General features: G+C 44.5%; 1 protein-coding gene across 4 annotated transcripts in view; it reads left to right on the top strand.

The window, feature by feature from the left end:
- Positions 1–23761, top strand: part of Kiaa0319 (KIAA0319 ortholog) — a 77185-nt gene that overhangs the window by 36907 nt on the left and 16517 nt on the right. For all 4 annotated transcript variants that reach the window (XM_085831206.1, XM_021180546.3, XM_085831205.1 and 1 more), the window contains 6 exons: positions 887–1038; positions 2626–2764; positions 3817–3976; positions 16637–16779; positions 19465–19587; positions 21469–21559. In XM_085831206.1, the coding sequence (XP_085687332.1) occupies positions 887–1038; positions 2626–2764; positions 3817–3976; positions 16637–16779; positions 19465–19587; positions 21469–21559 (808 nt within the window). The remainder of the gene's footprint in view (positions 1–886; positions 1039–2625; positions 2765–3816; positions 3977–16636; positions 16780–19464; positions 19588–21468; positions 21560–23761) is intronic.

Below are 23761 nucleotides of genomic sequence, written 5' to 3'. Positions count from 1 at the left end.
GCCAAGATTCTCTGCAGGAAAGTAGTGTTGCCTTTTGTCTGCCCAGCAGTTCGCTCTGCTGTGACCCTGGCCACAGAAGATGCAGTTCTGTGCAATGCTCTGCTTTCTCAGAAGGCCAAGAGCAAAAGTGTGCTCAAGTTGTGTACTTTATTTTTTTTTATAGTTGAAGATTAAAAACTTTTTAATGTGTTTTTATTTATTGTGCATGTATATGTGTGGGAGGAGAGTGTGCTTGTCACGTGTGTGTGTGTGTGTGTGTGTGTGTGTGTGTGAGAGAGAGAGAGAGAGAGAGAGAGAGAGAGAGAGAGAGAGAGAGAGAGAGAGAGAGAGGAAAGAGAGAGAGGAAAGAGAGAGAAGGGAGGAGGTCAGAGGACAACTTTCAGGAATCAATTCTCTCTGATTACCATGTGAGTCCATTAGCTTTGGTGACAAGCACCTTCATCCACTAAGCCATTTAGTTGGCACACATACATCTCCTCCACCCCTTTTTAAAAGATAAGTTTTGAACTTTGGATCCTCTCGCCTGATGGGATTACAAGCATGCAGTGTCACCCTTAGTTTTATCTGGTGATGGGGGCTGGGCTGAGGGCTTCGAGTACTCAAGGCAAGCACTCCGTCACTGTCAGTCCCTAGCCCTTGATAGTAGCTTTTATTGTAGTTTCAGTAAAATTCCTTGCTTTTGTCTGTCTTCCCATTTGCACTAAGAACTGCTCAATGTCTATTTCTATATCTTGTCTTACAGGTGTGTGGGGTAGAAAACAATGCTTTGGGTTATCTAAAACAACCTTGGCTGCAGGATGGACCAGTTGTGCGGGTTTTAGGACATGCCATCACTAGTGTTTTAAATCAATTTCTTTGCTCTTGTTTTTGCTTGTGTCTGACTTAGAAAATAACAGCCCTCCCAGAGCCCAGGCTGGTGGCAGACATGTTCTTATACTTCCCAATAATTCCATTACTTTGGATGGTTCAAGGTCTACTGATGACGGAGGAATTGTGTCCTATCTGTGGATCCGGGATGGCCAGAGTCCAGCTGCTGGAGTGAGTACTTGAAGGGCAGTGCCCTCAGCTCTGTACACTGCATCCAGGTTAGTCAGTGCTGTCTGCTGGGACAAAGATCATGGCAGCGGGGGTGGGGCTTAAACTACAGAAAATTATTTTCTCAATATTCTGAAGTCTGGAAAACCAAGACCAGGGTGCCAGCCAGTTTACTGGGATCTCATTCTGGATCCTGGATGGCTACTTACTTACTGCATTTTTCTGTGGCAGGGGCGAGAAAGGAGGGAAGAGACGGGAGACTGTTCTCATGTCTCCTTTATAAGGACACCAGTCCAGTGGGTCGGGCCCTGCTCCTGTAATCTCATTTAACTTTAATTACCTCCTTCTAAGCTCTAACTTTAGGTCACATTGCAGAGTAGAGCTTGAACATTCTGTCTCACTGTTTCATCTCCCAGATAAGATGCATAGGCCCTTGAGTTTGACTATGCGGAGGGATGGAGGCACCGGACTGCTGTTAGGGTTAAGCAAAGCTGAATACGATTTTCTGATCTGACTTTGGGTAGGATAGCAGACCATGCAGGTGTGCCCCACTCATGTCCCAGAATAGCTGTGAATGCAGCCCAACAACACATTTGTAGACGATGCCATGATGTCGCAATGTCAAAAGGTTGATACTACGAGGGACATGGAAGCCCAGCTTGCCAGTGGGGCCCCTCTACTCTTCAGCTTCCCATTTTAGTTTTCTTCCTCCGTGTATCGGGTGTGTCAGATGCATGGGGATTCCTGTTCCCACTTCGCAGGGGCAGAGAGTAAAATACAGAGGTGCAAGTGACTTAGCCAAGGCTGAAGAGCTCAGCCTTACACCAAACAAACCCAGACTTTTAGCCTTTGGAAGCCGTTGGATCACACTGCCTCTTAGGTTGTAAATTTCTGTTCATCTCCCTTTCTTTCCATTGCTAAGGGCTTGAGATCTACAGAAGCACTCTTGTAGATATACCAAAGGCATGAATACAGGGAAGGGACTGAAACTGCCTTGTACAGTCTAAAGTACTCCTAGACTGAGTTCCATTTGGCTAGGTGGCAGGTTAGCTTCTGAATGAAATAGTAGTGTGTCTCACTTCACATTCCTGACTTTGTGTTGCCATCCATTCTGGTCAGCAAGTGCAGACAAAAATGTTCAAAAGATTTGTGTCTCACTCTCTGGAGCTCTGGGGCTGCAGGGTGAATGTGTAGTCTACCAAGGCTCTGGGATCCCTTGAGATAATGAGTATGCTATGCTATGAGAGGACCTGAGGTGAGAACATTTTAAAACCATATTAGACAATATGTCTCTGAAACTCCATGCTTTGCCCTGGAGATTTCAGCCTAAGCTCACCCATCTCCCTCCGTTGACTAATCATTTGATAATTCCTGGAAAGTTCAGTTTACTGCATCTTTTCTGGGTCCTTGCACACAAGGAGGAGCTGAAGATTCAAAAACCTCAGCCCTGCTCCCTCCTCCCTCCCTCCTTCCCCAGCCATAGAAGTCACACCCACCAGAAAGCAAAGGACTCAGTGCTTCAAGCTCTACAGAGGCTCAGAAACTGGGTACCAGACTGACAACTGCTCTCTGGATCCCTTCACTCCCCAGGATGTCATTGGAGGCTCTGACCACAGGGCGGCTCTGCAGCTCACCAATCTGGTGGAAGGCGTCTACACTTTTCACTTGCTAGTCACTGACAGTCAGGGGGCCTCGGACTCAGACACGGCCACTGTGGAGGTGCTGCCAGGTGTGTACTGAGTTGATGTCACCGGGACGGGAGCCATCTGTGCCTGGCTCTTGGCCAATCCCACTCTACTTTCTTCCTTTTAGTTAAAAAACAATGTGTTTGTGTGTGTGTGTGTGTGTGTGTGTGTGTGTGTGTGTGTCTGTTTCATACACATGAATGTAGTGTCCTTGGAGGCCAGAAGAGGGCATGAGATCCTCTAGAACTGGAGTTAGAGTTACAGGCAGTTATGAGCTACTGAATGCAGTTGCTGGGAACTGAACCCAGTCCTCTGGAAGAGCAGAACGGGCTGCTAACCACAGAGCCACCTCTCTAGCCAACTTTAGGATTTTTCTGTACTTTCCTTTATACCCCCAAGCAGATCCCAACTTGTACCTCATCGATAAGAATTCTATCTGGCAGGAGGCTTTTGCTTTCCTGATTTAGCATGAAGTGAACACGGTCACTGACTGAGGGAGCACAGCCTCAATGAGGTGGGCATAGGGATTCAGAGTGTAAACTGGCCTGAGGGTAATGTTCTCAGTCACTGGAGAAGTGTGTGAGGGGCCAAGGTTCTAAAGGACCAAAAGGCACAGTTGCTTACCTTGACATAACCAAGTAGAATAAAATTGGAAAACAAAACAAAACCCCTGAGTGGCTTCTGTAGGGTTCCCCCTTCCTTATCTTTTTTTCTTTTTTATTTTTTTCACCTTCAGGCCCAAATTGGCTTTGAACTCATTTTGCAGCAAGGATGACTTTCAGCTTCTAATCCTCTTACCCCCTCAGCCCCAGGTGCTGCTCTTGCAGGAGTGTGTTAGCACACTCTCCTCTTAGCTATTAAAGTGATCTGAGTCCTAAAAGCTAAATCTACACGGCCCACAAGAGTTCTTTTAAACTTCTATTGGTTTACTTTGACCTTACTTTTGCTGTGCTGGGCATGGAGCCTAGGTACTGTGGGTGCTGGCCCAGCATCCTTTCCTGAGCCACATGCCCAGGCTGGCTTTGAACCCTTCCACAGACCCAGAGTTTGTTAAGCCTGTGATCTCCCATGAAAATCCTGTGTCCTCTCCCCTCAGACCCCAAGAAGGATGGCTTGGTGGAGTTGATCCTGCAGGTTGGTGTTGAGCAGCTGACAGAGCAGCAGAAGGAGACTCTAGTGAGACAGCTGGCTGTGCTCCTGAACGTGCTAGACTCAGACGTGAAGGTGTTGAAGATCCAGGCTCACACGGATGTCAGGTATGGGGCTGCAGGTGTCAGGTACAATACCTGCCCAGCATATGGTGGTACTCAGGTGTCACATATGAGTACTTAGCCAGCACTGGGCATCCCTCACGTGTCAAGTTTGCTGCAGGCCTCCTCTGTTCTCTCCCAGGCCTTCCTTCTTGCTATCTTGTTCATGTTTTATCACATTTGTACTCCTCTGTAGTTTTCATCAGCCAAACAGTTGTCTGGACTATACTTACAGGACACTAGCTGTCTTAAACACTCCATGGATGCCTTGAGATAACTATACAGGCATAACATTGGATTTCTCTGGCTTCTGCAGGCATAGCCTTAGCCAGGGTTGCTGGAAACAGTTTATACTAGACATTGGGCTATTTCAAGCTGTGGTTCTTTGAATATTATCCCATAAATCCATGTGTTTGCATGCTCAATCCATAGGGAGCAGCACTATCAGGAGGTGTGGCCTTGTTAGAGTAGGTGTGGCTTTGTTAGAGGAAGTACGTCACTGTTGGGGTGGGCTTTGAGGTCTCATATGCTCAAGCCAGGTCCAGTGTGGCATTGTCTCTTCCTGCTGCCTGTAGATCCAGACATAAGACTCCCAGCTCCTTCTCCAGCATCATGTCTTCCTGAATGCTGGCATGTTTCCGGTCATGACAATAATGTATTAAGCCAGCCCCAATTATGTTTTTCTTTATAAGAGTTCATGGTTGAGTTAGGGAAGCAGAAACCGGCCTGAGTAGGGCCACAGGCCTCATCCGGCCGGAACAGCACCGGTGTAGCTAGAGCGCAGGGTCGGCTGACACCTGCCAGCTACCCACGACCCCCGCCACAGGATTTTGAGACTGCTGGTGAGTGGAACACAGCTTCTGCTCCAGTCCAGTCACACGGGACCTGAGACTGCTCTGGTTGGGGAGGCAGAAATCCGGCCTACAAGCCTCTTCCAGTCAGAAAAGCACCGGGGTAGCTAGGGCACAGGGTCGGCTGACACACGCCAGCTACCCACAACACCCGCCACAGGATCTTAAGACTTTGGGGGGGTGGAACACAGCTTCTGCTCCAATCCAATTGCGCGCAGGACCGGAGACTGCATTAGTTAGGGAAGCAGAAACCGGCCTGAGTAGGGCCACAGGCCTCATCCGGCCGGAACAGCACCGGTGTAGCTAGAGCGCAGGGTCGGCTGACACCCACCAGCTACCCACGACCCCCGCCACAGGATTTTGAGACTGCTGGTGAGTGGAACACAGCTTCTGCTCCAGTCCAATCACGCGGGACCTGAGACTGCTCTGGTTGGGGAGGCAGAAATCCGGCCTACGTAGGGCCACAAAGCCTCTTCCGGTCAGAAAAGCACCAGGGTAGCTAGGGCGCAGGGTCGGCTGACACTCGCCAGCTACCCACAACACCTGCCACAGGATCTTAAGACTTCTGGTGAGTGGAACACAGCTCCTGCTCCAATCCAATTGCGCGCGGGACCTGAGACTGCATTAGTTAGGGAAGCAGAAACCGGCCTGAGTAGGGCCACAGGCCTCATCTGGCCGGAACAGCACCGGTGTAGCTAGAGCGCAGGGTCGGCTGACACCCGCCAGCTACCCACGACCCCCGCCACAGGATTTTGATACTGCTGGTGAGTGGAACACAGCTTCTGCTCCAATCTTTAAACAGTGACAACGACAACAACTAACCCCAGAGATTACCAGATGGCGAAAGGTAAATGTAATAATCTTACTAACAGAAACCAAGACCGCTCACCATCATCAGAACCCAGCACTCCCACTTCGCCCAGTCCAGGGCACCCCAACACACCGGAAAAGCTAGACACGGATCTAAAAGCATATCTCCTGATGATGGTAGAGGACTTCAAGAAGGACTTTAATAACATATTTAAAGAAATACAGGAGAACACTGCTAAACAGGTAGAAGACATTAAAGAGGAAGCACAAAAATCCCTTAAAGAATTGCAGGAGAACACTGCTAAAGAGTTACAAATCCTTAAAGAAAAACAGGATAACCTAATCAAACAGGTAGAAGTCCTTAATGAAAAACAGGAAAACACATCCAAACAGATGATGGAAATGAACAAAACCATACTAGACCTAAAAAGGGAAGTAGACACAATAAAGAAAACCCAAAATGAGGCAACACTGGAGATAGAAACCCTAGGAAAGAAATCTGGAAACATAGATACCAGCATCAGCAACAGAATACAAGAGATGGAAGAGAGAATCTCAGGTGCAGAAGATTCCATAGAGAACATTGGCACAACAATCAAGGAAAATGTAAAATGCAAAAAGATCCTAACTCAAAACATCCAAGAAATACAGGACACAATGAGAAGACCAAACCTACAGATAATAGGAGTGGATGAGAATGAAGATTTTCAACTCAAAGGACCAGCAAACATCTTCAACAAAATTATAGAAGAAAACTTCCCAAATCTAAAGAAAGAGATGCCCATGAACATACAAGAAGCTTACAGAACTCCAAATAGACTGGACCAGAAAAGAAATACCTCCCGACACATAATAATCAGAACAACAAATGCTCTAAATAAAGATAGAATACTAAAAGCAGTAAGAGAAAAAGGCCAAGTAACATATAAAGGCAAGCCTATCAGAATTACACCAGATTTTTCACCAGAGACTATGAAAGCCAGAAGATCCTGGACGGATGTTATACAGACACTAAAAGAACACAAATTCCAGCCCAGGCTACTATACCCAGCCAAACTCTCAATTAACATAGATGGAGAAACCAAAGTATTCCACGACAAAACCAAATTCACACATTATCTCTCCACGAATCCAGCCCTTCAAAGGATAATAACAGAAAAAAACCAATACAAGGACAGGAACCACGCCCTAGAAACTACAAGAAGGTAATCCCTCAACAAACCTAAAAGAAGACAGCCACAAGAACAGAATGCCAACTTTAACAACAAAAATAACAGGAAACAACAATTACTTTTCCTTAATATCTCTTAATATCAATGGACTCAACTCCCCGATAAAAAGACATAGACTAACAAACTGGCTACACAAACAAGACCCAACATTTTGCTGCTTACAGGAAACTCATCTCAGAGAAAAAGATAGACACTACCTCAGAATGAAAGGCTGGAAAACAATTTTCCAAGCAAATGGTATGAAGAAACAAGCTGGAGTAGCCATTCTAATATCTGATAAGATTGACTTCCAACCCAAAGTCATTAAAAAAGACAGGGAGGGACACTTCATACTCATCAAAGGTAAAATCCTCCAAGAGGAACTATCAATCCTGAATATCTATGCTCCAAATACAAAGGCAGCCACATTCATTAAAGAAACTTTAGTAAATCTCAAAGCACACATTGCACCTCATACAATAATAGTGGGAGACTTCAACACACCACTTTCACCAATGGACAGATCGTGGAAACAGAAACTAAACAGGGACACAGTGAAACTAACAGAAGTTATGAATCAAATGGATCTGGCAGATATCTACAGAACATTCTATCCTAAAACAAAAGGATATACCTTCTTCTCAGCACCTCATGGTACTTTCTCCAAAATTGACCACATAATTGGTCACAAAGCAGGCCTCAACAGATACAAAAATATTGAAATTGTCCCATGCATCCTATCAGATCACCATGGACTAAGGCTGATCTTCAATAACAAAATAAATAATAGAAAGCCAACCTTCACGTGGAAACTGAACAACACTCTTCTCAATGATACCTTGGTCAAGGAAAGAATAAAGAAAGAAATTAAGGACTTTTTAGAGTTCAATGAAAATGAAGCCTCAACATACCCAAACTTATGGGACGCAATGAAAGCATTTCTAAGAGGAAAACTCATAGCTCTGAGTGCCTCCAAAAGGAAACTAGAGAGAGCACACATTAGCAGCTTGACAACATACCTAAAAGCACTAGAACAAAAGGAAGCAAATTCACCCAAGAGGAGTAGACGGCAGGAAATAATCAAACTCAGGGGCGAAATCAACCAAGTGGAAACAAGAAGAACTATTCAAAGAATCAACCAATCAAGGAGCTGGTTCTTTGAGAAAATCAACAAGATAGATAAACCCTTAGCCAGACTCACTAGAGGGCACAGGGAAAGCATCCTAATTAACAAAATCAGAAATGAAAAAGGAGACATAACAACAGATCCTGAAGACATCCAAAACACCATCAGATCCTTCTACCAAAGGCTATACTCAACAAAACTGGAGAACCTGGATGAAACGGAGAAGTTCCTAGACAGATACCAGGTACCAAAGTTGAATCAAGATCAGGTTAATGATCTAAACAGCCCTATATCCCCCAAAGAAATAGAAGCAGTCATTAATAGTCTCCCAACTAAAAAAAGCCCAGGACCAGATGGGTTTAGTGCAGAGTTCTATCAGACCTTCAAAGAAGATCTAATCCCAGTTCTTCACAAACTATTCCACAAAATAGAAACAGAAGGTACTCTACCCAACTCATTCTATGAAGCCACAATTACTCTGATACCTAAACCACAAAAAGACCCAACAAAGATAGAAAACTTCAGACCAATATCCCTTATGAATATTGATGCAAAAATCCTCAATAAAGTTCTTGCTAACCGAATCCAAGAACACATCAAAACAATCATCCATCCTGACCAAGTAGGTTTCATCCCAGGGATGCAGGGATGGTTCAATATACGGAAATCCATCAACGTAATCCAGTATATAAACAAACTCAAAGACAAAAACCACATGGTCATCTCCTTAGATGCGGAAAAAGCATTTGACAAGATCCAACACCCATTCATGATAAAAGTCTTGGAAAGATCAGGAATTCAAGGCCCATACCTAAACATGATAAAAGCAATCTACAGCAAACCAGTAGCCAACATCAAAGTAAATGGTGAGAAGCTTGAAGCAATCCCTCTAAAATCAGGGACTAGACAAGGCTGTCCACTTTCTCCATACGTATTCAACATTGTACTTGAAGTCCTAGCCAGAGCAATTCGACAACAAAAGGAGATCAAAGGGATACAAATTGGAAAAGATAAAGTCAAAATATCACTTTTTGCAGATGATATGATAGTATATATAAGTGACCCTAAAAATTCCACCAGAGAACTCCTAAGCCTGATAAACAGCTTCGGTGAAGTAGCTGGATATAAAATTAACTCAAACAAATCAATGGCCTTTCTCTACACAAAGAATAAACAGGCTGAGAAAGAAATTAGGGAAACAACACCCTTCTCAATAGTCACAAATAATATAAAATATCTTGGCGTGACTCTAACTAAGGAAGTGAAAGATCTGTATAATAAAAACTTCAAGTCTCTGAAGAAAGAAATTATAGAAGATCTCAGAAGATGGAAAGATCTCCCATGCTCATGGATTGGCAGGATCAACATTGTAAAAATGACTATCTTGCCAAAAGCAATCTACAGATTCAATGCAATCCCCATCAAAATTCCACCTCAATTCTTCAACGAATTAGAAAGTGCAATCTGCAAATTCATCTGGAATAACAAAAAAACTTGGATAGCAAAAACTCTTCTCAAGGATAAAAGAACCTCTGGTGGAATCACCATGCCGGACCTAAAGCTTTACTACAGAGCAATTGTGATAAAAACTGCATGGTACTGGTATAGTGACAGACAAATAGACCAATGGAATAGAATTGAAGACCCAGAAATGAACCCACACACCTATGGTCACTTGATCTTCGACAAGGGAGCTAAAAACATCCAGTGGAAGAAAGACAGCATTTTCAACAAATGGTGCTGGCACAACTGGTTGTTAACATGTAGAAGAATGCGAATCGATCCATTCCTATCTCCTTGTACTAAGGTCAAGTCTAAGTGGATCAAGGAACTACACATAAAACCAGAGACACTGAAACTTATAGAGGAGAAAGTGGGGAAAAGCCTTGAAGATATGGGCACAGGGGAAAAATTCCTGAATAGAACAGTAATGGCTTGTGCTGTAAGATCGAGAATTGACAAGTGGGACCTCATGAAACTGCAAAGCTTCTGCAAGGCTAAAGACACCATCAATAAGACAAAAAAACCACCAACAGATTGGGAAAGGATCTTCACCTATCCTAAATCAGATAAGGGACTAATATCCAATATATATAAAGAACTCAAGAAGGTGGACTCCAGAAAGTCAAATAACCCCATTAAAAAGTGGGGCTCAGAACTGAACAAAGAATTCTCACCTGAGGAATACCGAATGGCAGAGAAGCACCTGAAAAAATGTTCAACATCCTTAATCATCAGGGAAATGCAAATCAAAACAACCCTGAGATTCCACCTCACACCAGTCAGAATGGCTAAGATCAAAAATTCAGGTGACAGCAGATGCTGGCGAGGATGTGGAGAAAGAGGAACACTCCTCCATTGTTGGTGGGATTGCAAGCTTGTACAACCACTCTGGAAATCAGTTTGGCGGTTCCTCAGAAAATTGGACATAGTACTACTGGAGGATCCAGCAATACCTCTCCTGGGCATATATCCAGAAGATGTCCCAACCGGTAAAAAAGACACATGCTCCACTATGTTCATAGCAGCCCTATTTATAATAGCCAGAAGCTGGAAAGAACCCAGATGTCCCTCAACAGAGGAATGGATACAGAAATTATGGTACATTTACACAATGGGGTACTACTCAGCTATTAAAAAGAATGAATTTATGAAATTCCTAGCCAAATGGATGGACCTGGAGGGCATCATCTTGAGTGAAGTAACACAACCACAAAAGAACTCACACAATATGTATTCATTGATAAGTGGATATTAGCCCAAAACTTAGGATACCCAAGATATGAGATACAATTTGCTAAACGCATGAAACTCAAGAAGAATGAAGACCAAAGTGTGGACACTCTGCACCTTCTTAGAATTGGGAACAAAACACCCAGGGAAGGAGTTACAGAGACAAAGTTCGTAGCTGTGATGAAAGGATGGACCATTTAGAGACTGCCGTATCCAGGGATCCATCCCATAAGCAGCTTCTAAACGCGGACACCATTGCATACACTAGCAAGATTTTGCTGAAAGGACCCAAATATAGCTGTCTCTTGTGAGACGATGCCGGGGCCTAGCAAACACAGGAGTGGATGTTCACAGTCAGCTATTGGATGTATCACAGGGCTCCCAATGGAGAAGCTAGAGAAAGTACCCAAGGAGCTAAAGGGATCTGCAACCCTATTGTTGGAACAACATAATGTACTAACCAGAACCCCGGAGCTCTTGTCTCTAGCTGCATATGTATCGAAAGATGGTCTAGTCGGCCATCAATGGAAAGAGAGGCCCATTGGACTTGCAAACTTTATATGCCCCAATATAGGGGAATGCCAGGGCCAAAAGAATGGGAATGGGTGGGTAGGGAAGTGGGGGGCGCTATGGGGGACTTTTGGGATAACATTGGAAATGTAATTGAGGAAAATATGTAATAAAAATATTAAAAATTAAAAAAAAAAAGAGTTCATGGTTTCTCTCCACAGCAATGGAAACCCTAACTAAGACACAAGCTGAAATTGTTAATCTTAGTTGTCAACTTGATCTAAGAGATGACCCTCTGGATATATCTGTTGAATAATTGTTTTGATTAGGTTATTGAGATGGGTCTTCCCATCTCAATAATGCGGGTAGCATCATTCCCTAGGTAGAGGATCCTGGTCTGTATAAAAAGGAGAAAATGAATTGAACATAGGTGTTCTTTATTTCTACTTTTGAACCATGACCAGCTGCCCCAAGTCTTGCTACCAGAACTTCCTCAAACTATAAGTCCAAACTACCTCATTTTCCTTTAATATTCTTTTGCCATGACAATAGGAAAAGAGCCTAGACAGAATATCAGTACCAGGAGTAGGACTAATGTGGTGATAAACCTGACCATGTGGTTCATAGGCTTTTGAAACACGTTTGTGGAAAGAATATGAAAGGATTTGGAACTTCAAGGTAGAAAAGCTCTACAATACTATAAGCAAAGTTTAGGGGACAAGAATGTTGAAAGGCACATGGACAGTGGACAGATGCCTGGATCATGACGTTTCTGAAGAACCCTATCAGGACCTGGGATGGGGCCCATTCATGTGATGTTTTTCTAAGAATTTAGTTTAATTCTGCCCATGTCCTACGAACTTGAATAAAACTGAATTTAAAGCTAACAGACTGATTTTTTGCAGAGAAAATGTGAGGACAAGATAGTATTCAAACTGGTGCTGAGAAGACCTCTGGTCTCAACCTGCATGTACACACCTACACACATACCTGCACATGCACACATGTACCTGTACATGAACACCTGCACACACACACACACACACACACACACACACACACACACATGGGAGACATACAGGAAGCACATACATGAAAATAATGTCAGGTAATAAAGAGGTACGGGTGATACTAATGCATCTACCAGCTGAGAGAAAGATGTGGAACATAATCTGTCTACAGAGTGCCAGAGAGCATGACCCTACCAACACTTTTATTTGAGGCTTTGTGTAGCCACCCGCAGCCACACAAACCGGGTTCCTGAGGGGTAGGCTGGGGCTATATGGAGAAAAGACAGGGGGCAGGGAAGAGAAAGAACAAGACCAAGACAAGGTCCCAGAGTTTAAGAGTCTGAGCTTATTTATAAAGGGGGAAGGCCCATCTCCTGCCATGCCAGGCTCTTGATGCTTTGTTGCCAGGCTGTCAGCACTTGGTCGCCAAGCTGTTGCTTATCTCAGGATGACAGGTTCAGCCTCTCAGCGGGTAGCAGTGTCTTGGAGAAGAGCACGGGTGGCAGAACAATAGACCTATCTAGGTTGGAAGACTAGGTATTCTTGTTCACAGTGGCAGAACAGGTCTGAGTCAGCCTGCTCAAGGCTGGGGGAGGCTGCAATTCCTCCCTAAATATATAATAAAAAATTAGCTGGACTGGGGCATAAAATTTACTTATGCTCCATGGTCCTGCCTGGGAATTTTAGTGGCTGGCAGCTGCGCCTGTCTCGGGACTTTGGTCTACAATGAATTTATTCTGATCTGCCCTGGAGAACATGTGCAGCTTGCTTGTGTTTATTTTACACAAACACGGCTCTATGGTGCTATTATGAACAAACCATAGCCTCTTGGCACATGCCTCTGTCTTAGATTGAATAATCCAGAGTCTCAGTGGCCTGTCCTTGGCTGCCGGCCCTTATAGCTTACCTTATTCTCAATCAGACCAAAGCCACAATATGTACTAAATACATCTCTTCATATTGATGAATTTCTGCTACCTGTGCTTGCTGAAGGCGAGTCTGCAGTGAGGTAACTGCTTTGGCTGACTAGAACTGTGAGACAAGAGATTGCTCTTGTTTTCAGTGATTAAGCTGTGGAACTATTTTCGGTAGTCCTGGGAAAGAGCTATATATATTTCTCTAGAGAAGATATAGGTGTGTTCATCACATGACAATATGCTCCATTATATTAAGGAAATCGTTAGTTTTCCTGCTCAGATGGAAAGGTATCCTGGGACTTAGGATACTTTGTGGAGCCCAGGAACCACATAGCCCTGAGGTGGGACAGTGTCCCAGTGGAAGGGCATCCTGAGGCACAGGAGCTCGGGAACCACACAGCTCTTAGAGGAAGCCTCCTCAGCAGGGGCGTTGCAGCTCTCAGGGGAGGGGATCCCCACTGAGCTGAGGGGCTCAGGAGCCTCGGCCCTGCTCCACTTCTTCCTTTCTTCCCTTCTCTTCATTGCTTCTTGGCTTCTTCTGGCAAGAGTCACATCAGAAAGTAAATCTCATAAAAGAGACTTATGGGAGGGTCCAGGGTGTGGAGGGGTGAATCCAGGATCGGCTAAATCTTGCTTCCAGAAGGAGACAACAGAGAACTGAGCAACAGTTACATAGGAGTTCTTTTTTTTTTTTTTTTTTTTTTGTTTTGTTTTGTTTTTTTGTTTTTCGAGACAGGGTTTCTCTGCGTAGCTCTGGCTGTCCTGGAACTCACTTTGTAGACCAGGCTGGCCTCGAACTCAGAAATCCGCCTGCCTCTGCCTCCCAAGTGCTGGGATTAAAGGCGTGCACCACCACACCCGGCTACATAGGAGTTCTTAAGGGGGGAGGGGGGCGGTGCATGGAGCTATCCAGGGTGAGGATTGGTGGGATTTCAAGTCCTGAGCTTGGGAGAGCCCAGGGATTGGTAGGGTTTCCTGTTCAGTCATTGGTAGTTTTTGGTGCTCAGGGATTGGTGGGTTTCTGTGGCAAGCTCAGGGATTGGTAGGTTTTCCTGCTTAGGGTTTGGTGGGATTTTGCTCAGACTTTTTACCTAAAATTAACATCATCTGGGAAGGGTCCTACAGAGGAGCTAGAGATGACCTTTTTAACAGTTACAGAGGCTGAAAATGTTATGGCAGAGAGGTCTGGGGAGGGACCTGGCTGCTGAAGCTCCTCCGGCAGGGGGTGGGGGGTGGGGTGGAGTTGGGGGAGCCGCAGTCTCCTGATCTGAGAGTATACAAAGTTTCCAAAGTACACAGTATACAAAGTTTAAAACCTAGTCCATGGTAGGAGTCCATAGTAGGAAAGCCTTTCCCTGTGCTTGAGTCAGCATGCATAGTCAACAGAACTGTCAAACAAAACTACTCCCAGGGCCAAAAGATGTCTTAGCAAGGTGAAGTTGTCTGCTACCAAGCCCGAAGACCGGAGTTCAATCATTAGGACTCACATAGTGGAGGAGAGAACTCACTTCCATAACTTATCCTCTGATTACCACATCTGTGTACGCGCGCGCATACACACTCACACACTCACACACTCACACACACACACACACACACACACACACACACACACACACACACACCTATCTTTTAATACCTGTTTACTGCTTGCCTATATAATCTAAAGTTTAGATCATGGCAACTGTTCAGAGCACTGTGTGTTGCTGGCACAGATGTAAAATGAACAGACACTGTAAAAAAAATTTAGCTATAGAATTAGTTACCTAATGCAGTTATTGAGGGGAATATAAAAACTTTCATCTACATTTAAAAAAGTATTTAGGGGCTGGAGAGATGGCTCAACTGTTAAGAGCACTGACTGCTCTTCCAGGGGTCCTGAGTTCAATTCCCAGCAATTCCCACATGGTGGCTCACAACCATCTGTAATGGGATCTGATGCCCTCTTCTGGTATGTTTGAAGACAGCTACAGTGTACTCATATACATTAAATAAATATTTTTTAAAAAGTATTTATTGACAGTTCACAACATATATTCATGATAGAGTGTAAGCAACCTAAATGTCCATCAATGGATAGAAGTGATATATGGGAACTGGGGAGATAGCTCGTTGGTAAGGTATTTTGCCATGAAAGCTTGAAGACCTGAGTTTGATACGGAACTCAAGTAAAAATCTGGACAAAGGGCCAGAAAAAACAAACAAACAAATAAGTAAATAAAGGCTCAGCAAGGAAATGCACCTGCTACTGGGCCTGGTGACCTGAGTTTAACCCCTGGGACCCACGTGGTAGAAAGAGAGAACGGTCCTCTGACTTATACACATGGACTGTGGCATGTGTACACCCCCCCCCGCCCCCAAAGCATTCAAATGAAAGTAAGGGGGACGGTGGTGGCTGTAGTAGCTTTCCTGTTGGGATGAAATACCATGACCAGAAAAACAATTCATGGAGGAAAGGGTCTATCTTGGGCTTACCATTCCAGAGGATATCACATCAGAGGCGGGGCAGTGAGCAGCAAGCATGATGGGAAGAGCAGGAGCTGAGAAATCATGTCTTCAACTACAAACAGAAAGGAGTAGCTTGAAGTGGAGCCAGCTATAAGTCTCACAGCCTGCTTTCAGTGATGTACTTCCTCCAGCAAGGCTGAACCACTCCATCCCCCAAACAGTGTCACCAACTGGGACCACTGTGCTCAAATACATATCCCATGGGGAACATTCTTATGCAACCTACAGTGGTGACTGAATGGTGGTTGGAGGGCAGGGACAGGTTGGGGAAGGATCCTTGGGGCTCACTGGTAGTCCAGCCTAGCCTTATCAATGAGCTCCAAGCCTCCAATGAGAGACCTTGTTTCCCATTCTGTCAAGATGGCTCAGGAGTTAAGAGCACTGGCTGCCTTTCAGAGGACCTGGGTTGGCTCCCCAGCACCACATGGCTGCTCACAACTCTCTGTAACGTCAGCCCTAGGGAATCTGATGCCCTCTTCTGGCCTCTGTAGGCACCAGACACACTAGTGGCACAAAGATTGTTATGTGGATGACCACATGTAGCCACATACATAAAACAAATGCATAAATAAACAAGTAAATCTCCCACTACCCCTCCTTTTTTTAAAGAAAGACCTTGTTGGATACAACAAGCTGAATGTCATCCGAGGAATGACACCCAGAGTTGACCTTTGACATCCACATCTACACCCGCAAACAAGTTATACAAGTTACTTAAATATGTTCAGAAATATATATATATACATATATATTCATGAATATATATGTGTATCTCTATCTATCTATCTATCTATCTATCTATCTATCTATCTATCTATCTATATGGAATGTTATTTGGCAATAAGAATGAAGAAGAATGAAGAAGAATGAATCCAATCACAGAGCTGTAGCCATCTACCTTCTCAACTGTGCAGGCCAGGAGGCTGAGGTGAAACGCCATGCTGGTCGCTGTCTAATGATGTGTCTGTCCTCTCTCTGTCTCTTCTACAGCACTGTGATTGTATTTTATGTACAGAGTGGGTCACCTTTCAAGGTTCTCAGAGCTGCTGATGTGGCCCAGAATCTGCACAAGCGGCTTTCCAAGGAGAAGGAGGCTTTCCTGCTTTTCAAGGTCTTGAGGGTAGACACAGCAGGTACATCTCCCACAGAAATACTATAATAAAACAGTCAGATGTGCTAACCATGCACGAGTCTTATAGGCACAACATGGACATGGTTGTAGTTTGAATGTAAAAACGTTCTCTATAGTGTCTTTGAACACTTGGAGCCCAACTGGTGGCCCTGATGAGAAGATGATGGAATTTTTAGGAGGTGGAGCCTTGCTGGAGGAGGTGGTCCCCTGGGTGCAGGTCTTGGGGTTTCCTAGCCTAGCCTTCTTCACACTCCCCCACCTCCTACCTCTGTCTACCCTTCCTACTTCCTCACAGTAGAGCAGTGTGTCCAGCTGCCTCTCAATCCTGTGGCCATGCCTCCTCTGCCATAATAGTCTGTATCCCTTTGAACTGTAAGCCCTTTGCCCTTTAAGTTCAGGAGTCTGGCCATAGAAACAAGAAAGCTATCTAATACAGACATTTTCCTTTCAACCCCCCAGAGACTCTGCAATTATTTCTCCAGTAGGCGACCCATTTACCAACTGCTCTTGTCTTGGAAAGAAATCAGAGAACAGTAGTATCACACATCACTGTTTCAAAAACTCTTCCTGCCAGTTTAAAATAGTTGTAACCACATTTCTTAGCTCTGCTTGTCCCTTCAGGACACCAAACTGATTCCTAGTTCCATGGTCCCTGTCCTTATCTCATGAGTAAATGTTAATGAAGGTAGTCATCTCAGAGTTTCCATAATATGATAATATTTGACAAAGTTGTTTCACACATGTGTTAGTCTACAATTGACACTCTTACTCATAACATGGAGTAACTCGGTAACTTGATATTTTTCAAAGTAAAGTCATTTGTTTTTCTTTCTTTTTTTTATTGGGTGTTTATTTCAATTACATTTCCAATGCTATCCCAAAAAGTCCCCCACGCGCTCCCCCACCCATTCCCCTACCCACCCACTCCCACTTCTTGGCCCTGGCGTTCCCCTGTACTGAGGCATATAAAGTTTGCATGACCAATGGGCCTTTCTTTCCACTGATGGCCGACTAGGCCATCTTCTGATTCATATGCAGCTAGAGACACGAGCTCTGGGGGGGGGGGTACTGGTTAGTTCATATTGTTGTTCCACCTATAGGGTTGCAGATCCCTTCAGCTTCTTGAGTACTTTCCCTAGCTCCTCCATTGGGGGCCCTGTGATCCATCCAATAGCTGACTGTGAGCATCCACGTCTGTGTTTGCCAGGCCCCGGCATAGTCTCACAAGAGACAGCCATATCTGGGTCCTTTTAGCAAAATCTTGCTAGTATATGCAATGGTGTCAGCGTTTGGAAGCTGATTACGGGATGGATCCCCGGATATGGCAGTTTCTAGATGGTCCATCTTTTCGTCTCAGCTCCAAACTTTGTCTCTGTAACTCCTGTCATTTGTTTTTCTAAAGCCCAAAGCAGTGATTTATTTATTGTAGAAAATCTGAGAGCTGTGTGTGGTGCACATGACTTTAATCCCAGCACTCAGGAGGCAGAGACAGGTGGATCTCTGAGTTTGTGGCCAGCCTGGTCTATGGTCTACAGAGTGAGTTCCAGGGAAGCCAGAACTGCACAGAGATATCCTGATCTGATATATATACAATTATGAAATGGACAAAGAAGAAAACAATCTTCTAGTTTGTAGAGTTTAGAATTTCCATCTTCCAAACTTTTGTTACTATTCTGATATATTTCATTTTTGTTGTTCTATCTTTAGGAAAAATAATATGATCAGATGTTTTGAGTATGCATTTGTGTGAGTGTGCATGTGAGAGAGTGTAGTGAGTGTATGTTTGTGTATGTGTCTATGTGAGTGTGTGTGTGTGTGTGTTGCTGGGGATTCAATCTCATGTCTCTACCACTGAGTTACATCACAGCTCTTGCCATGTCTTTGTATTTTACATCGTGCCATTACTATTTTTCCAAATCCTTTAGAATTTCTTTTCCATGAGACATTCGTGGCTGCCTGGTCTTCCTCCCTGGATGTGTTCTGTAATCACACACTACTCTTCTAGCTGTGGACTGTAAGAATGACTATGAGTTGTGTTCCAATAAAGACCAAGCACTGTGCACACCCAGTTGGTTTCAGTGCACATGTTCTTAGAGATTATTATACTGTTAAATGTCACGGCTCGTTCTATGATATGGATTGGATTTTCCCTTCGTTTGCTTCCTGACGAGCTCGTAGGTGGTGAGAGTTTATGCTCCTGTTTTGGTGGTGGTGGTAAGGGCTGAGGCAGAGTCTTATTATGTAGTCCTGGCTGAGCTGGTGCTTTCTGTATCAACATCAAACCTGCAGAAATGTTCCTGCTTCAGCCTCCTGAGTTCTAGGATTTTAGGTATCTGTTGTCATGCTTGGCTTATAAGAGAGTTTTGTTGTTGTTGGTGGTGGTGGTGCTGGTAGTGTTTTTGTTTGTTTGCTTTTTTTTTTTTTTTTTTTTTTTTTGTGAGACAAGGCTTCTCTGTGTAGTTCTGGTTGTCTTGGAACTCGCTTTGTAGACCAGGCTGGCCACAAACTCAGAGATCCACCTGCATCGGCCTCCTGAGTGCTGGAATAATTAAGGGCACACATTACTACACCTGGCTTCTTGAGAGATTGTTAGTTCACCCATTTATCTTAGGCCTCTACTCTGGAAGTGGAAAAGCAGGGATCCCCCTTGTCCATGTTAGCCTCAGCTCTGTACCACTTTTCACAGGGTGCCTTCTCAAGTGTTCAGGCCATGGTCACTGTGACCCCATCACGAAGCGCTGCATCTGCTCCCAGCTGTGGATGGAGAACCTCATACAGCGGTACATGTGGGATGGAGAGAGCAACTGTGGTGAGTGGTGCGTGTGTGGTCGTGGCTTCTGCTGTGGTTCTCGGGGATATTCATCTCTCCCTGGCTCAGCACCTAGAGCCATCCCGCAGCATTCTTTCCTGAAGCCAAGTGAACCAACTCACTTAGTTGTACATTAAAAAGCTTGTCCCAATCTGTCTCCCGAGCCTCGTCTGCAAAACCTCCTGTGAGATAGATTTGGGTTCTAAAAAGCAACTGCCTTGAGATTCTTCCCCTCAGATTGTACCTGCTGTGACTTAGGATGTTGGGACGTTATGATGACACACCTCCTATGTATTCTGTTGGGATAATACAAAATGGGAAATGTGGCCCACACTGCTAGGGGTCAGCCCAAGCAGGTACCACAAACAGGAATCACCGTAGTGCCCCAGAGCCCATGCTGGTGCTTTTTGTCAGTCCCTCTGGAAAGAAAAACAGTACCCCACAAAGACACGCACACATAGACACACACACACACACACACACACACACATACACACACACTACTTTTTTTTTTTTGAGACAGGGTCTCATAGAGCTTAGCCTGACTCTGGTTTCTCTATGTAGTAGAGGATGACCTTGAACTCCTGACCCTTCTACTTCCACCTTCTAAGTGCTAGGATTGCATATGAGTCACAATACTAAGCTAGAAAACTATTTGTTAATGGCAGTCTACTCCTAAGAGCTAATTTGCTATCCTGGCAATCCCGATGGACATAAATGGCCGAAAGATGTTAAGAACTGCCTGCCGTGTTGTTTTCTTGCTTAACCCCCCCACAAACATCAAGAAGGAAACCAGCCTCAGGCCACTGTTCTAGGAAGGGGGCATAATAGTCAATCAGGTTAAACATGAAACCTTGATCCATTGGTGTTTGCTTTGTTTTTGTTTTTGTTTTTGAGACAGCATCTCTCTACATAGTCCTTGTTGTCCTGAAATCCTTTCTGTAGACCAGACTGGCTTTGAACTCACAGAGATTTGCCTGTCTCCAACTTCCAAAAGATGTGATTAAAAGTATGTGCCACTATGTTGGGCAGCCATTGGCATGTTTGCCCCTAAGTTATTATTGCAAAGCTTAGGATACAGAAGGGATGAGGAGTAGTTCCCAAATTGACCTTTGACCTTTGACCTGGTAGATGTCTTCATGCTGCAGGCAACCAATCATACAGACTCTTGGCTTGCTTTGTGAAGACCATGCCGTGGGTCTGGGAATATAGCCTAGTAAGTAGAGTGCTTGCCAAGTATATCCAAAGCCTTAGACTCTATCTCCCATACACAGAGTCTCACATAAAACCATGTGTAGGGTGCACACCCGTAATCCCAGTACTGGGGGTGTAGGATAGGAGGATTAGAAGTTCAAGATCATCCTTGGTTATGTAATAAATTCAAGACCAGTCTGAGTTACATGAGAGCCTGTCTCACAAAGAAGAAGGTAGAAAATGGAGGAGAAAGAGGAAGAGGAAGGGGAGGGGGAGGGGAGGAGAGGAGAGGAGAGGAGAACAGTGTCATGCAGATATTTTTAGGGACAAAGGTTGTTATGATTCTTGGGATTCTGGCATTAGCTGTATAATATTTCATACATTTGTATGTAGGAGGCATAGCTGCTTCCCTGATTCTTTTCAGTTATTTTGGATTTCCTGTTCTCAAGTCCGCCTGAACTATGTTCCTGAGGTCCCTGAGTTATGTGCCTCATGAGGTCCTTACACCAAACAGACAAAGTCATCAGTCTGCTGTTCTGATTGGCGCCTAGCCTGGCTCTTTTGTCTGCCCCCACAGTGCCCTCTGTACCACAGCTGGCTGCTGCTCAGACGTGAGTCCGTCTCACCAAGAACCAAGCTGTTTAGCAAATAGTTTATCACTGTGCACTCTGACCTTTTCTTTTGCAGAGTGGAGTATATTCTATGTAGCAGCTCTGGCATTGACGCTAACAGTGCTAACTGGAGCTGTGACTTGGCTGTGCATCTGCTGCTGCAGGAGGTACCTAATATGCTTGTTCATTGTGTGCAAAGAAGATGCTGGGGTGATGGACAGCTTTGGTCTTTTTTGCTTGGGTTTGTCTTAACTGCTCAACTGGTTAACTAACTGACAACAAGGCTTTAAAATAAACTGGACTTCATGGGCACAATGATGTCCTTTACAAGTCTAGCATGTGCGTCTAAGTCAGTGGAGCAACACTGGGGGCAGCTTTCTCTAACTGAAGGTTTCACCTTCTAGCAGGGCCCACAATCCTATATTAAATCTACTATACATATTATATAATATATAGAGATAAAATTATATATATAAATACACATTACACAATATTTATAGATAAAATTATATATAAATATATATGTATATGGTAGGAATTAAACCTAGTGTCTTGTCTGTGCAAGGCAGGCACTCTCTCCCCCAAACCTGATAGTAACTCGTTCTTGCATGTCACCAGACCAGTGCCCAGGTGGCCTTCCATGTCAGCAGAGAAAGACATTGTAGAAATGTGTGGGTCTATTCTGTAGACGTCACTGTATGAAGTGACAATTGGATCAGTCTGAATCCTTTAGTCCATCTAAACCTTGAAGAGAGGCAATGGCATACCCAAGGGACCCTTTGCTTTAAGGTTTTCTTCTGAGAATGGAGGTGACTTCTGAGAGGCCCCTAGGCTGCCTCATTGTCAGAATCTTCCAGAACCCCAGGCTCAGCCCTCACGAGGAGTTTTGTAAGGAAAGATACCACTAGACCTCAGCAGAGAGTGGTAGGCTCATCTTTCTATACAAAACACTGTATTGTCTAAAGATGTGCTTTTAAAAAGGCAATCTGAAAGTAATAGCTGTTTCCGAAAATGCTGCTTACTTTCTTTGAGATCCATTTGTGATTGAATTCCCAGCAGTGGGGGTGAGCCAAGGCCTTAGGGAGAGGCCCAGATCCCAGAACCTACTGAGTGTGGCTGTGAATATTTTATATCTCAGGGTTGTGGACAGTAAGTAAATGGTGCTTACTTTGAACATCTACTGAGCCTTTGCCATTTTGATCCATAATGACAGGCTCTAACTATACTGCAGTTTTTGGCCTTCCCAGTGACCACAGGAGAAAGGGACTCTTCTGGAGGCAAGGGCATGGGACACAGAAGTCTTAAATAGTATTCTCAAAGTCTCCAGCTAGCAAGCACTAAACTGAAATCAAGAAGCCCTTGCTCTGAATGACATATGGTCAGAACCACACCTTAGCTAGTGGTTCCTTTGTTTGTTTGCTTGTTTAGCAACAGTGGTTCACTATGTAGCCGTGGGTTCTGGGACTTGCTAGGTAGAGCAGGCTGGCTTCAAACTCAAAGAGAGCTTCCTGCCTCTGCTGCCTGAGTTTAATGTAGTTTAAATGAGTGTTTTCAAGTGATCCTTAGCAGTTCATTGTGAAGCACAAAGGATCATCCCACTTTTTTGTTTGTTTGTTTGTTTTGTTTTTTTGGTTTTGGTTTTCTGAGACAGGGTTTCTCTGTGTAGCCCTGGCTGTCCTGGAACTCACTCTGTAGACCAGGCTGACCTCAAACTCAGAAATCCACCTGCCTCTGCCTCCCAAGTGCTGGAATTAAAGTGTGCGCCACCATTGCCCTGCTTCATCCCAGTTTTTACGTCTTGTAGGAAAAAAAACGGAAGACAGAGTTATTTCTAAGATAAGTGTGGGGCTTCAGTGTCTTACCTCTTTTGTGTGCCCCTCCTGCTGGTTGGTGGTTTTAGTCCCATGTCTCTGAACATTCTTAGTTAGCACTAGTTTGGAGGAATCTTGCTCACCCACGTGTTTCTAAGGGAAACATCACTTGTGGGGAAAGGTGCCTGGGCTGTATACAGGTGTTGGGCATTGCTTGACTCCAGCACCCCAGGCTCAGGGGAACCCTTTATTTATTGCCACTCAACACTCCAGTCAGGTATCAGGGTCCCTGGAATGAGGGTCCTCGAAATCTAGGTGGGTAAGGATTTGGCAGTGACAAACAGAAACAAACACAGAGGCAGTTTGAATCTGAGTGTATTTTGCAGTCCTCAAGCAGGGGTTTTTATACATTAAAAAAAAAACCAAACAAATATTGGGCTGGAGAGATGGCTCAGTGGTTAAGAGCACTGTCTGCTCTTCCAAAGGTCCTGAGTTCAATTCCCAGCAACCACATGATGGCTCACAACCATCTGTAAAGGGGTCTGATGCCCTCTTCTG

The sequence above is a fragment of the Mus caroli genome, unplaced genomic scaffold (assembly GCF_978045245.1).
Source record: "Mus caroli unplaced genomic scaffold, Mus_caroli_1 scaffold_15, whole genome shotgun sequence".
Classification (NCBI taxonomy): domain Eukaryota; kingdom Metazoa; phylum Chordata; class Mammalia; order Rodentia; family Muridae; genus Mus; species Mus caroli.
The sequence above is the reverse complement of the archived record's forward strand: the minus strand, read 5'-3'. Positions and strand labels throughout refer to the sequence as shown.